We start from the raw sequence: 15202 nt of genomic DNA on the forward strand, positions 1-15202 counted from the left end.
GACACAGTGAGAAGAACCGGAGAGAAAGCGAAAGAGAGGGGAAAAGAATCGGAGAGGGCTAGAAGACATTAGTGGAGAAGACCCGGAGAGGGGAGAAGAAGTCGGAAGAGACGCCTGAGCTGCCTTAATAAATTACTTTAACACCCTGTGTGCTGTGTTTTATTTTTGACACTTTTTTCAGGTGAATGGGTAGGGGTACAATGTACCCCATACTCATTCACATATGGTGGGGGTCGGGATCTGGGGCCCCCCTTGTCTTCCAGATTCTGATAAGCCCCCTGCCCACAGACCCCAACAACCAACGGCCAGGGTTGTCGGGAAGAGGTCCATGTTCTCATAAACATGGGGACAAGGTGCTTTGGGGTGGGGGGGCGCAGGGCCCCCCTGCCCCAAAGCACCCACCCCCCATGTTGAGGGCATGCGGCCTGGTACGGTTCAGGAGGGGGGGCACTCGCTCGTCCCCACCCCCTTTCCTGACCTGCTGGGCTGTGTGCTCGGATAAGGGTCTGGTATGGATTTGGGGGGACTCCCACTCCGTTTTTTCAGCATGGGGGTTCCCCTTAAAATCCATACCAGACCCAAGGGCCTGGTATGCTCTTGGAGGGGGAACCCATGCCGTTTTTTTTTTAATCTGGCATGGAGTTCCCCCTAAGGACACAGTGCCTGGTATTGTCAGGGATCAAAGTCGGATCCCTGTTCATTGAAGTTGGATGCATGTTGGACTTCAAGTCACAGGGCAAAATCCGATCCAAACTGGTACGACTATCGTGTCGTACCAGTGTGATCCCGGCCTAAGGCTGGAGTCACAGTCATACTACACGACAGGTATACGACTGTCATCCTACTTTGCTATGCGATATCAGTCCTACATTATCCTACTTTGGTCCTACTTCCATCCAACTTGAATGAACAGGATACGATTTTGCTCTGACTTTGAGATAGTACGATTTGTTCTTTGACCAATCAAAACAATCCCAGAGTGACATCAATTCCTTTTACTGCTGCTGTAATCACCATGTAGGATGTCAGAAGTCGGATGGTTAGGACAAGGATCCTACTTTGATCTGACTTCAGTGATATTCAATGGGCTGAAGTAGGGCCAAATTCGGGCCAAAGTAGTGCAGGGAGCATTTTCAAAGTCGGACCGACTTGCGTCGGACCAGTTAAGACAGCTCTCATAGGAAACCATTGATTTTCACACGTCATGCGACATGTGCTTGCAAAGTCGGAGCGTATGTCGTACCAGTGTAAACCCAGCCTCAAGGATAGCTATAGTTTTAGGCTGGGTTCACACTGATACTACACGACAGTTATACGACTGTCATCCTACTTTGCTTTGTGACATCAGTCCTACATCGGTCCTATATTGGTCCTACTTCTATCCAACTTGAATTAACAAGATAAGATTTTGCTCTGACTTTGAGATAGTACGACTTGTCCTTTGACCAATCAAAACAATCCCAGAGTGACATCAATTCCTTTTACTGCTGCTGTAATCACCATGTAGAATGTCACAAGTTGGATGGTTAGGACAAGGATCCTACTTTGATCTGACTTCAATGATATTTAATGGGCTGAAGTAGGACCAAAGTCAGACCAAAGTAGTGCAGGGAGCATATTCAAAGTTGGACCGACTTGTGTCAGACCAGTTAAGACGGCTCTCATAGGGAAACATTGATTTTCATACGTCATGCGAAATTAGCTCCCAAAGTCAGAGCGTTTGTCGTACAAGTGTGAACCCAGCCTTAGACAACCTAAGCCTAACAGCTCTCCCATTCCCATGCTAATATACCCCTTTGTGCAGTCAGTGGATGACCAAATACAGGATCAAAGGCAGGCAGTGCTCCTGTCATCTTCCCGGTTGGTGGGGCTACACAATATTGTGCATGTGCTGCCTGTTCTCCACATGCCCAAATAAAAAGGCAATCTCCGTACAGGTTTGCAAGCAGTCTGATTTTTCAGTTGGACCTAAAAGAAAATATTGTGCATGTGCAGAACAACATGGCCCTCTTGGCTTGACAAAGGACTGGTGCACTTCCTTGCTTTTGATATGACCACTTGCCGATCTGAGGTATGTACAAGAGGGAATACTTAGTAAAGTAAGGGTGTGGTGGATGTGGATTGTTAAGCTAAGGTTTCCTAAAAGCTTGCTATCCTTTAAAGTGGAAAAAAAACATTTTACTTCTACACTACAGCATGTTACTGGGCTACTGGGAACGAGAAAAACAATTTTTAAAACCGTCACAAATGAAAATAAGAACACTTCTCTAAGGAGGAACATGTTTTTTGTTTATTGTACAATAATTAAATTACACTTTTTGTTTTCAGCAGTATCGCCTTATTATGCTTGATGAGTTCTACTTGGAGAAAGAAAACGCTAACAAAGCTGCTGCATGAAATCTTTGCCATATATCAGTGATATGTAAGGCCATATATTAAACCACAAAACAAAGTCTAATTAAATTGATGTAATTATCTTCTTTGAACAAGTCAAGTATTTTGCTGCTTCAAGTAGGGATATCAATTATCCATACCATGTCTTGTTGTAGAAAAGCCCCAAGCCAAACATTAAGCTCATCCATCTCTTCCCCAGGCCAACTCATGCATTTTTTTTATCGGTCACAAATATGTAAAGACAACAGACACAAAAAGACTATAATTTTATAAATGCAGCTTTAGGATCAAACACTGTAATGTTGACATTCAGATTCAATTCAGTATTAAAGCAGCTGGCTTTCTGGACTTGCTCATGCTCTCTCCTGCTTACTGGCATTTCTCTCGCGTAAGTAAGAATCGATGACAGACAAAGGCACACCTTGCATTAGAAGGCGAAAAAATGTGATCCCACCTGTAAAGCAGAATATTGACAAGTTAAGATAACCTAGAATGATTCCATTTTCTGCACCTACTTCCAAGCAGCTTTTGTTTTATTGTTTTTTTTTCACCGCTGGCCAATGATCTAAAAGCTCACTTTGAATATCTGGCAATGAAATCCATTTTCCGCATACACATTATTTGAATTATGAACACAAAGTAAATGTATAAACACATTAGAAAGCCATAAAATTAAAATATCTAAAGCGTAAAATGTTTTTGTTTAGTTTGGAATAGAGTAAGGAATGTTTAAAACCTGTATCTGTTTTTATACATACAATATCCCCATTGGGGATTTTTTTTCTTTCATGTCCTGTGCTACGGACACAACAGGAAGTGACAGGAAACCCCCTATTAGGCCATTGTCACCTAAAATGTGTCTACCCAATGAAAGCTTGCCTTCACCTCTCGTTGCAGTGGCAACAATAATATTTGGAAAGTCCCTGTTTTGTGTATGGAGTAAAATTTCAGTATGTTCAGACATAAGCTGTATAGGGGTGAAATATACTGTTGCACAGAATTTTAATATATGCCAGGTTTTCATTTGAAAGAACTGGAACTGGGATTCCCTCAAACATACATTTTTTGTTCTCTGCTTCTCCAAAGTCTTAGGACCCATACACACTATACAGTTTTTGTTGTCTGTCCTTTAGCTTTACCAAAACCATGTAGTGAAAGGGCCTGCCTGATTGCACACAAATTGAAACTCTTAAGGTTTGACCTCATATTACAGTATATGGTTTTGGTAAATCTGAAGGAAAAAATCTACAGAAAATTGTACAGTGTGTATCCAGCTTTAGGCAGGCCACACACGGTTATAAATTCCTGCTGAACCGGCCAAGATTTGTAGATCGATCAAGTTGGATGCAACCAGCATGCCGGGTTTTGCCTGTGATTATCTCTAGGGGCTGCTTGCTATTCATTGACTTCTCCTGGCAGGGAAGGCTCCCCCACCCCTCCACCAGGAGAAGACAATGGCCCAGCAGAAGGGATTCCCGCATCAACACTGTCTGTGTTGATGGGGGAATCAATAGAATTTCTTTCCTGCAACCTGCAGGAAAGAAATTCGCTTTGTGTATGGCTGGCCTTACAGTTCACACAAATTAAATGAAAGTTGAATGTGCCTGTCTTGTACTTACTTACTTATACTGATAAATTCACAGCAAAGAAAGGACACATTTCTTCATTGATAATTGTCCCAAAAAGTAGCTCCTTATCATTCTCTAAAAAAGTAATCAGCTGGCCTGCTCTGTGCAGCCCTACCCACATACGTGGTGCCCTAAGAGTGGTTGGGCAGATCTCAGAATGCTGGAATTAGTCCTAGTCCATATTGGGAAGGTACATAGAACATAAAAAGAATATTAAAATATTGATGAAATTCTAAAAAAAAAAAATAAACAAAACGTAATTATTGTTTCACTAGATAAAAGCTAGATATGTAGACCCCCTGACTTTCAATGTAATGCTATTTTAATGTGGAAGGACATTTATACACTGTAATGACATCTACCAAGCCCAACAAATATTTCTGTACTGTAATTTTAGACCTAGTCTCAGCATGCTTTATGCTGCATCCCACTTTATAAGTTTGCTTTTCTATATAATTATGTTTCAAGTTAATATTAAAACTTGCAATAAATGCTCTAGATTTCTTGGGACATTTTCTTTCTTCATGTTGCAAGCTGGAGGATGATGTATTCACACTTATGTACAATCATAGCAACCAATCAGATGTTTTACTTCTTCTCTATAATTGGCAAATGTCAGGTTCATTCCTTCTTAATCGTGCAGGCTTATTTACAAAGGTAGTAAACTAAGATGACTATTTACATACTGCAATAGTCCATCGCAACCAGGTTTTCTTTTTGTTTTGCTCATTTAACTACACTAACAAACATCTTTACACTTTGTTGTTGCACTTTGCACTGGAATCAACTTGGTTTTCCTTCCTTAGCCCTTGTTTACTCCACCACAATTCATTGTATGCAATGCAATTATCAAGTCATTTTGTAGATTACATGAAACAGGAGACATTTTTTTGCTGTTGTTTACATTCTTTACAGAGTTAAAATTACAACTTGTAGGCTATATGTTGAGGAAGAATATTATATGTAGAATACCAATCTTGTATATGTACTGAAAACCAGTAAATCTGTTTTAGGTTTTGTATTAGAATTAACTACCATTTGCATTTTATATTTACATGATCATACCATCATGTAAATGAAGATGAAGCAACCAATATATCCAGATAACATGTACTGTAGATGAGAATCCTATTATGTACATGTTCAGTACTGGTAGTGCATCCACCATGATATACATGTACATAAAACCATCAGCATGTAACATACCACAGATGAGTAATCCATCATATATATGTCACATATTAATGAATCCACCATCATGTACATGTAGAGTAAATCGTTTTTGTGTCAGTATTGCATATAATGTTAATGCTAAACTCCAGGCAAATAGCTAAATCGACTTAATTCCCCAATTCAAATTCAGGTACCTACACTGCTTGCATTTAAAAAAAAAATTACTCTATATAAGCCCATAAATAATTAACTTAAGTTTGGAAATAGGGTACACACTACACCATGGGTGCTCAACTTGTGGCCCTCCAGCTGTTGCAGAACTACAAGTCCCATGAGGCATCGCAAGGCTAACAGTTACAAGCATGACTCCCACAGGCAGAGACATGATGAAACTTGTAATTCCGCAACAGCTGGAGGGCCACAGGTTGAGCACCCATGCACTACACCAAGACGCTGGCTTTATAAATGCAATGTATTCTTTTTCTTGTTATAAAGGTTTTTTAATTTTTTTTTTAAATAGCATTACATATTAGCTGCCGAGGCATAATCTTAGAAACTGTACGTTAATAAATCAAGTGGAAAACCGATCTAATCTTAAACTTGCTCTCATGCTAACTAGCCTGTAGAGGAAAGATGTGTACCTAATCTATGGGTGCTCTGGTCCAGTCACGTGATTGGCTCTCAGCTCTGACTTCAGGGGAGAGGAGAGACAGCTGACAATGGATGCCCAATAGTAAGCCTATGGGTGTCGCCCCTGCCCAGGTATTACAACCATTGTTGGCGATCTCTCCTATTCCCTGAAACAGCTGCTGGGAGCCAATCACATGACTGGACTTGAGCACTCTTATATTAGGTAAGTGCTGTATAGACATCTTTCCTCTACAGGCTTGTTAGTATAGAACTTATAATAGGGGTAGGAGCAGGTTTAAGATTAGAAACTGGACCAAACTCCCACTTTTACTGCGTATGGACCTTTTTGGATATGTGACTTTTTTACTATGGGATGACTGGGATGTTATTTGAGGGTTGCATTGATGCAGGCAGAGCTACATTTCTTCAATATTCAGTTTTCGGGTCATCAGTTTAAACAACACTTTCCTGTTTTACTGGTTTACTGGTTTAACCTGACTTAGAATATTATGAGAAGGTGTAAATAAATTTCTATGAGATGACTGTACTTTTACAGCTGTCTCTTTAACTCTGCCACCCATAGGAATGTGCCTGTTTTGACTAATGGTAAAACTACTTAGATCTACAGGATAAGCAAAAAGATTAACCAATGTTTTTTAGGGTTTGGGCAAGCTAATCGCTTATTTTTATTTACCAAGGTATGGTTACATTACATTCTTTGTAGACATTCTGCAAATTTGGCTATCAGCATAAATGGCAAAATTGTTGCAGGTTGGACCTAAAGATGGTTCACAATTGATCTACACATGTATAGGAAGCTATATTTTGACTCCACCAATGAAATCTATGTTCCTTTTTTTTTGAGGTAAACTTTAATGGAATTGGGTTATACATTTATAAACTGATGTTTTATATCAAATGCACCATCTAACTTTAGACCTTTGTTCAATATGACTTCTTATATCTCCTGTGATAGTTTTTAACAGTTTTAGCAACCAGCTGGACAGTCATGATGTATTTTGAATAAAAAAAAATATGATCTGGATAATTAGGTTGTTTCTCATTGTTTAAAAAATCCATTCCAATGTCATGATGTTAACCATAATATGTCATGGTGCCACAAACTGCTTTCAGTTTTGTCTGGTTTCTAAGTAAACCAAACAGAAAATTTTAAATGACCAATAAGAAGTAAACATGTAAATCAGTAAGTATTAGTTGGATGACATAGTTGAAAAAAATGGAGGGTTAGCTGGTGAAGCAAACCAGGGTTAGGTTATAGTTGGACAGACACTTTGCATGGAAAGACATAAGCTTCATATGACATGTCCATATGAAAGCTTACCTTAGATGACAATATACATTCAATAATCCTTATTGTGCAACTAAGGGAGAGAGAAAGAGAAGTAATGACTACTTAGACGCTAATAAAGAAGACAGTGATTGCCAAATTGAGCAGGATGTGATGTCATGATAGTTTAAACATTTAGTAAGGTGTGGTGGGTGTTGGAGCACAGTGCAAAGTATAAGCCAGCAGTCTAATAAATTTCATAAATACAATTAATCACTGAATTAATAATTGAACACATACCAGCAGATCTATGTTTGCCATTGTTCCCAAGTCAGTGTTTTATAGGTTAACCTTTGTGTAACAGGGTGAGTTTACAATAAAAACATATATATATGTATATATAGACACACACACAAAGAAACACACTTGATATATAATATATATATGTTGAAAATTAGAAATGTGTTTTAAAGGTAATATATAGACCATAAATGACCACAAAGCTAAGTACATGGTAGATGAACAAAACTATGTACATGGTATTTAATAAGCACTAAAAGTTGGTTTGTTGTAATTGTATTGACATATACTGTATGTTCTAAAACACGAATGTTATAATCAATAAATTCAGATAAGCAGCAAAGTACACAAGGTGTGCTGTAACTGTAAATGTTTGCCATATATTGTATATTACGCCTTGTTTAAATTTCCTGCTGTTACATTGGTCATCTCTGTCCAGGAGTACTGTGTTCACCATCTTCTAAACACATGATGCACTGTTAAAATCAATGATCTCTTTGACATCTGCAGCTGTAATAGCCATGAAGCCTATTAAATTTAACAGAGGCACCTAAAAGCATGCAGTGTTTTCCATTCATCTAAAACAGTGGTCTCCAAACTGCAGCCCAGGGGCCAGATGTGGTCCTTTGCGTGCCTTTAACCTGCCCTTGGAGCACTTTTCTTCCCACCGATGCATGCCACTATTCCTCCTACTGAGACCAACAATGGGGCATAATTCTTCCTACTGACATCAACAACGGGGCACTATTTCTCCCATTGACACCAACGATGGGGCACTATTCCTCCCACTTACACCAATGATGGAGCACTATTCCTCCCACTTACACCAATGATGGAGCACTATACCTCCCACTTACACCAATGATGGGACACTATTCCTCTCACTAATACAAATAATGGGACACTATTCCTCCCACTTATACCAATGATGGGTCACTATTCCTCCCACTAATACCAATGATGGGACACTATTACTCCCACATACACCAATGATGGGACACTATTCCTACCACTAATGCTAATGATGGGACACTATTCCTCCCATTTACACCAATGATAGAACACTATTCATCCCACTAATACCAATGATGGGACACTATTCCTCCCACTTATATCAATGATGGGTCACTGTTCCTCCCACTAATACCAATGATGGGACACTATTACTCCCACTTACACCAATGATGGGACAATATTCCTACCACTAATGCTAATGATGGGACACTATTCCTCCCACTTACACCAATGATAGAACACTATTCATCCCACTAATACCAATGATGGGACACTATTCCTCCCACTTATATCAATGATGGGTCACTGTTCCTCCCACTAATACCAATGATGGGACACTATTACTCCCACTTACACCAATGATGGGACAATATTCCTACCACTAATGCTAATGATGGGACACTATTCCTCCCACTTACACCAATGATAGAACACTATTCATCCCACTAATACCAATGATGGGTCACTATTACTCTAACTGTTTACTCCCACTGATGCCAGGACAATTTCTACTCTCAATGGCCACAGTTCGGCCCCCCTAAAGTCTGAAGGACAGTAAACTGGCCCCTTGTTTAGAAAGTTTGGAGACCCCTGATCTAAAATATGGAACAATGTCAACTACAGCTACAGTGACCAAAGAGCTCAATCATGGCCATTGTAGCCAGAGTACACACAACTGCTTGGTGACACAACAATTCCAAGTCAGGGGTGACATCAGTTCCAATAAGTGGACCTGTGATCTTTTCAGAATCTTAACTGTAAATAACCTTCAAGAATATTACTATGTATTAATATTCTGGTCAATGGTGTTTTCTGAATGATGTCAAATATTGTTCTGAAAATGCATTGTTATGTTAAGTGCATGGTAAAATGCATACCCTGGTCAAAGTATGATTTACCATGAAACAAGATTTGTAAGTTTGTCTGAGATTACAAATACTTGTATTACATGCAATGTACAATTCAAGATGAGCAGGGATTATATCAATGGGAGGTGTCATTGAGTGTAATATTTTTTGTAGTAAACCTGCTTCTGTTTCCACAAGCCGAAAGGTTCTCCGCTTATTGACCCTGTAGAATCAGAACATTTCAATGATATACGCTGTTTTTGCATATGGTATAAGCGACACCTAACTGGGTAAGCAGATAGATGGCATACTCTACACAACACTTGTATGCAGGAACATTTGTGCAAATATTTTGAGCAGCAGTGCTTTATGCACATCTGCACCTTTATGAACCACTCTAAGTTAGTGCATGCTCTTCAAATACTGCATGTTTCCCAATATTAATATGGTATTTACTAACCTGATAGTACTGAACACTATATGCCTCTATGTTAGCAAACAAATTTGAGATTCACATACATATTGTTCTTTTTTATTGACCAAGGCAATGAGTGCTTTTGTAGCTAACATATTCCTTTTTTTTGTAGGCTGGAGTTGTGCATTTTAGCCATTGGTGGACTGATTGTGGCTGGCCAAAGTCACTCAAAATGACTCAGATATTAATTAATTTATATACATGTTTTGTCTCCAGTATGAAAAATGCTAGGTACTTCTAGTGCACATATAACTTCTAATACATGCAGTGCTCTGTATAATAATGCATAAACAAAACAGTACAGTAAATATTGCAGCAAAAGATCAAATGTGAAAAAACTCAAATGTGAAACATTCTTTATAAATAGTCCACGGTGTAATCTAAAACCATCATAATCTTCCAAGTGCTGATCCAATAAACAAAGCACAAACCACTTGTGATTCAAATTTTTTTTTCTGTCTAAATCTATTCATCAAACATGTGATACTGTGTACAAATCACATCAATGTGTCCCATAAAATGTGATCTGACCTTCACCCATACTTTTGGAAATGTGTTTATCCTGAGATATTGACCTCTAAGTGATAGAAGGTCTGATATTGCTTTAATATCTCCAGGAATGGTATCCTCTGGATCACAGTATCTACATATTAGGCATATCCAGCAGAGAGAACCACATAGTGCTCACCATTTTCAAAATGTTAATAAAATAAGAGTTGAAAATACTTATCTAAGAGCAACATGCAAGTGCATAAAAATAACCTGCTTATTCTGCCTGTCTTCCTCCACACTCGCTTGGTAGAACATGCCTTGGCTGTGTGTGTGAGTGAACTAGCTCCCGAATAGCGTAATGACGTCCCTGGGGGAACCCAGTGATCTTTTGCTAAAATATTTTTATTGATAATTATAGCTCTTAAAGTGGTGTTCCACCCAAAAAAAAGAAAAATCATAAATGTACCTAAAAAAAAATTATTTTTTTTTACTCACCTCTAAATGGCTGTTGCTAGGGGGTCCCTCGTAGCCTGCCTCCTTCAGTGCCTGGGCATCACTTCCCCTCAGCGCAGGAAGGGCTCAGCTCTGCCCCCTCCCTCTTGTCAATCATCTGGGACACGTGACAGGTCCCAGATGATTGCGCGGCCAATCACGGCGCCGCTCGCACATGCGCAGTGGGTGCCCAGCTGTGAAGCCACAGCCGGGCGCCTGCAGTTACAATGCCGGCGCCGCTGAACAGAGGGGAAGAGGAGCGGGGCTTCGATCCCCTGCATCGCTGGACCCTGGGACAGGTAAGTGTCCGATTATAAAAAAAAAATAAAAGTCAGCAGCTACAAATACTGCAGCTGCTGACTTTTATTTTTTTTTTATAATGGGACCACTTTAAATTATTTTTATGTACTTTTTAATACACTGATTATTATACAGAGAACTGCACAAATTAGAACTTGGGTGGGGTGATGTTTATTGTTATTAGCTGTGTGGGAACACTGAGCTTTGTTTATAACTGCTAGTTTACAAACATACCATTTAAAGTTGAAGGTTAAGGATGGAAAAAACTTTCTTTTTTTGTTTTTTTGCAAAAAAGGTGTGAATTACCAGTATAAGAATCAATGATTATCCACAGATCCTTTTTTCAATCAAACAACCACTGCATATGTTAAAAGAAAATGAAAACATACAAAAAGTTGTTTCAGTTTCCCAATGTGGCCAAACTTCAACTCATACTGTAATCATCATAATACAATTTATCAAAAGGTGGTATTTATCAGAGACTTATAAAGTCTATAAAGACTTATTCCACTTTTGATTTTAATGTTTGCAATTTTCTTTCTTTATTCTAAAGGCATACCTTTATTTAAATAGTAAGCTAGTGGTGCAAAGGAGGAAGGTAGAAGGGGACAATGCTGTACTTTGTTATAGTGATAGTTGTAAAATATTTCATTTAGAAAGCAAAATAAAGTCAAAGCTAATATCTAAAGCAGGCACTTTTAGGTCTTAATCCTATTTTTACAGAGCCGGCCAACAACCCCCCCCCCCAGTGCCATTGTGGTCCTGTGAAAATTTTATTCTAAATTCTCTAAAAGTTTAAAAGTTTGTATTTTAGGGCTAGGTCCAACACCCTGCCCCCCCAGTCATAAGATAATGCTTGGGTCTGGTGAGTGGTCACTCAGGTACTGAGTACTTCACTATAGGAGGCAGGGTTTTTTTTTTGCATGTTTTCCGCAGAAAGTTTAGGTTTTTAAAGCGATAGTAAACTCACAATCCACAATTTTTCCCATAACAAGCACTGTGCTATTACTTACTTGTTGTCACTGTCCTTTATCATCTGCTAACCTGCATCCTTTAGAAGATCTAGCCTGATTGTTTGTTTCTATAGTGACATCACTGGCGCATGCGCAATTTGACCATCATCTATGGCATGCTCTGTGTGTGCTGTTAGTCAAGCGATCCTCCTGCCGTGTAGCTTCATCAGCAGGACTTGCGGCATTGCATTGCAATATCGCAAGAGTGCTGACCCTAGGTTGATTTCCTAACTCATGCGTGAGATTAGGCACTCATATTAGACGGAGGGCAGAAGTATGCTGGAAGTGGAAGAGAATAGACAACATGGTGCAGGCTTCAGACAGGAATCTGACAAATGAAAGCCACAGAAACCGGAAATAAAAAGAAAATAAAAGGAAATAAAAAGGAGATGCGAATTATAAGTACTTCACGATTACCCTTATGTTTATTTAGGATCATTGTGGCTGAGTTTACTACCACTTTAAGAGGGTCCACTGGGAAGATGGACTGGCAGCATGATTGTAGGATGGATCATCTCAGGGCGCCTTTTATACAAATTTAGCATTATGTTGCTTTTTGTGAAACGTTTACAAGTGTTTACAAGAGCTTTTTTAATCATGGTCATTTGAGTTTTTACCATGCCAATGCAGTAAGGACTGGTTGTAGGAACAATTTCCTTGTACACCATAAAATGAAAAGAGCTTATGTGGGTTTATGCAAATGTTGTGCCAAAGATACTAAAAGAAGTGGGGCTTTATACTACTTTTCTAAAATAGTTTAAAACTTAAAAAAAAATCCATTGCCTGTCCTCTTTATACCTTCTTTGCAGCAATTATATTCCCAACCCTCCAATTCCCATTTAATTATAACTACAGTTACAGGAGTCTCAGCATGCTGTATAATCTTCTCCTGTATAAACTCCAGGATGGTTCAGAAAGGTCCAAAGATATTGTTATGCGTTTGTTCTTATAATTACAATAGTAATTTACTTTTTAAATCTACAATTTATCATTCCACAATATATTTGAAAGTTTGGAGACATTACTAGAATGTAAACAAATAAATTATGGTAAAATAGTTGCTATGTGAAGCCTTGGAAGAATGGAGGTGATTTTGGAGCAAAGACTGGTTTGTATGAAGAAAGCTGGGAAAATCAAAGCATCTCTGACTTTTGCAAAACGTTGGCACAGCCCTTTTCGTTTAACTTTTTTAATGATTATACTGTATACTGTAACACTACATTACAACTGTACAAATAATGTTATAAACTATGCAATATTATCTTTCTGCTTAGATGAGGTTTTAGTTTGGTATGTTGTAGTTAACTTATTATTTCTATTGTGAACAAATAGAAAAATTAGGATAATTATGGTTTCATATGATTTTACTTAGCAATACTATTATGTAAATAGTTCAACCCTAAAAATATACTCCAAAGTGTAATTTTCTAGTCTTATTTTGAGTAAGTGGTTTTAAAAGTGTGCTTTTTATACAGCTTAGATATATAGACGGAAACCAAATGTCCCCCTCCCCTTCCCCTGTTTTACATTTCAACATTTTCAACTGTTCATGTTAGCCATATAAAACTAAAAGTTGTTTCTAACGACAGAAGAAAGAGGAGTAGGGACAGTAAGAGAATTGCAAATGCCAAAGGGCTGTTTAACATTTGCAGATTCATGCTTGCACATTTGATGCTTACACATCAAGAGCGATATTCATCCAAATATTATACATTATGTTAGCTGTATTTTATAGTGTCATAGGGAGTGGCCTAGTGTATTTTTTTTTTTTTTATTCATGTTGAATTTGGTATAGTCCCAGGTTCCTGTGCTGCCAGAGCTTACCTTTAATATTGATAAATCACCATGAACAAATAGTGTATATTATTTTCATTCCTGTATCCTTATATTTGGTGTGGTTAATTAAAAGAACGGCAAATAATATTACATCACTTTACCTTTCACTTCAAACTTGCAGTCAACTTCAGCCTCACCCAGGTCATTGACTGCTCTGCAGGTGTATGTGCCTCCATCATAGGGGCTTGGCTTACGTATCTCCAGTGTGCATACACTCTGGTTGCTAAACATCCTGTATCTGGGGTCATTTTCAATTACCATTTTATTTTTCATCCAAGTAATTTTAGGCTGTAATTAATAACACATAATTTAATAGCCCTGTTGTTTGAACTCTTCATAATCTGTAATTTTTATCATAGGTCAGAAATATGATTGAGGGAAACAACAAATACAAAATTAAAAATTGTTGAGTACTACATCTAGCCTCTTAAAAAAATGGTATTAACTTTCTTATACAACTATTGCTTTCATGTAAGTTTTACAATTTTCAAAAGTGCTTTCCAAAAAATTGTCTAGTTTGAAAAATATCTCTATTTTCATAGAATCAGTTGGGCTGAGAGTCATTTTAGACTATTATTTTACACATCACTGTTTCATATCAATTCTTACATCCTTCTAATTTCTTCCACCTTATCTGACAAAGACACCTGATCCTTGTCACAGATCTATCAATTATATAAAGTATGCCTATTGATTTATTAAACTAGACTACACTAAACTATATTGACAAAATGACTGAAATATGCAGTAAATATGAGAGGTCCCTACAGATTTGGACATCTTGATGAGTATCCTTGGTGTCCTGAAAACCAGGACCCCCAATTACACATAACTAATCTCAAAATATCAATCTGTGGCATACCGCCTTTCACCTCCTGCACCACACTGTTGGTCAGAGAGGTTTTCTATCACATGAATAGACATACAATTAGGTGCATGAGTAAGAAAGGGGTGGCCCAGAACATGAAAAGCAAAGTTTGAAGAACTGATGACCCTAAGGTTCAGGGCTCCAGAGGTTCTCTTGAAGATCACAAAATGCATGTGAAACCTTGAAAGACCATTGTCAAACCATTAAAGTCTTGACAAACCATTAGGCAACTTTAAATATTTTTAATGCACAGACGCGTACATCATGAATGAAAAACACAACATATTCACAATGTTAAACAAGGTAGAAGAGCAATAGGACTATGCAGGACAATGACTAAAAAGCATTAGTAAGATTTTTTCGAATAGCGAGAAAGAACAAAGTTTACCTTTGCTGGGGCTTATTTTACACCCACATTCTCTTCAGTGTGCATTGCATAAATATATCATTT

At 38.2% G+C, this 15202-nt stretch overlaps 1 protein-coding gene across 40 annotated transcripts in view; it reads right to left on the reverse strand.

Moving 5' to 3' along the window:
* Positions 1-2666: 2666 nt before the first annotated feature.
* Positions 2667-15202, reverse strand: part of MYBPC1 (myosin binding protein C1) — a 173210-nt gene continuing 160674 nt past the window's right edge. For 38 of the 40 annotated variants that reach the window (XM_073620372.1, XM_073620371.1, XM_073620370.1 and 35 more), the window contains 2 exons: positions 13985-14171; positions 2667-2848 (listed from right to left, as the gene is read on the reverse strand). In XM_073620372.1, the coding sequence (XP_073476473.1) occupies positions 2748-2848; positions 13985-14171 (288 nt within the window). In that variant the 3' untranslated portion in view covers positions 2667-2747. Of the gene's footprint in view, positions 2849-7167; positions 7208-9454; positions 9499-13984; positions 14172-15202 lie in introns of all 40 variants that reach the window. The other 2 variants (XM_073620335.1, XM_073620345.1) reach the window with 2 other exon arrangements.

The sequence above is a fragment of the Aquarana catesbeiana genome, linkage group LG03 (genome assembly GCF_042186555.1).
Source record: "Aquarana catesbeiana isolate 2022-GZ linkage group LG03, ASM4218655v1, whole genome shotgun sequence".
NCBI lineage: Eukaryota > Metazoa > Chordata > Amphibia > Anura > Ranidae > Aquarana > Aquarana catesbeiana.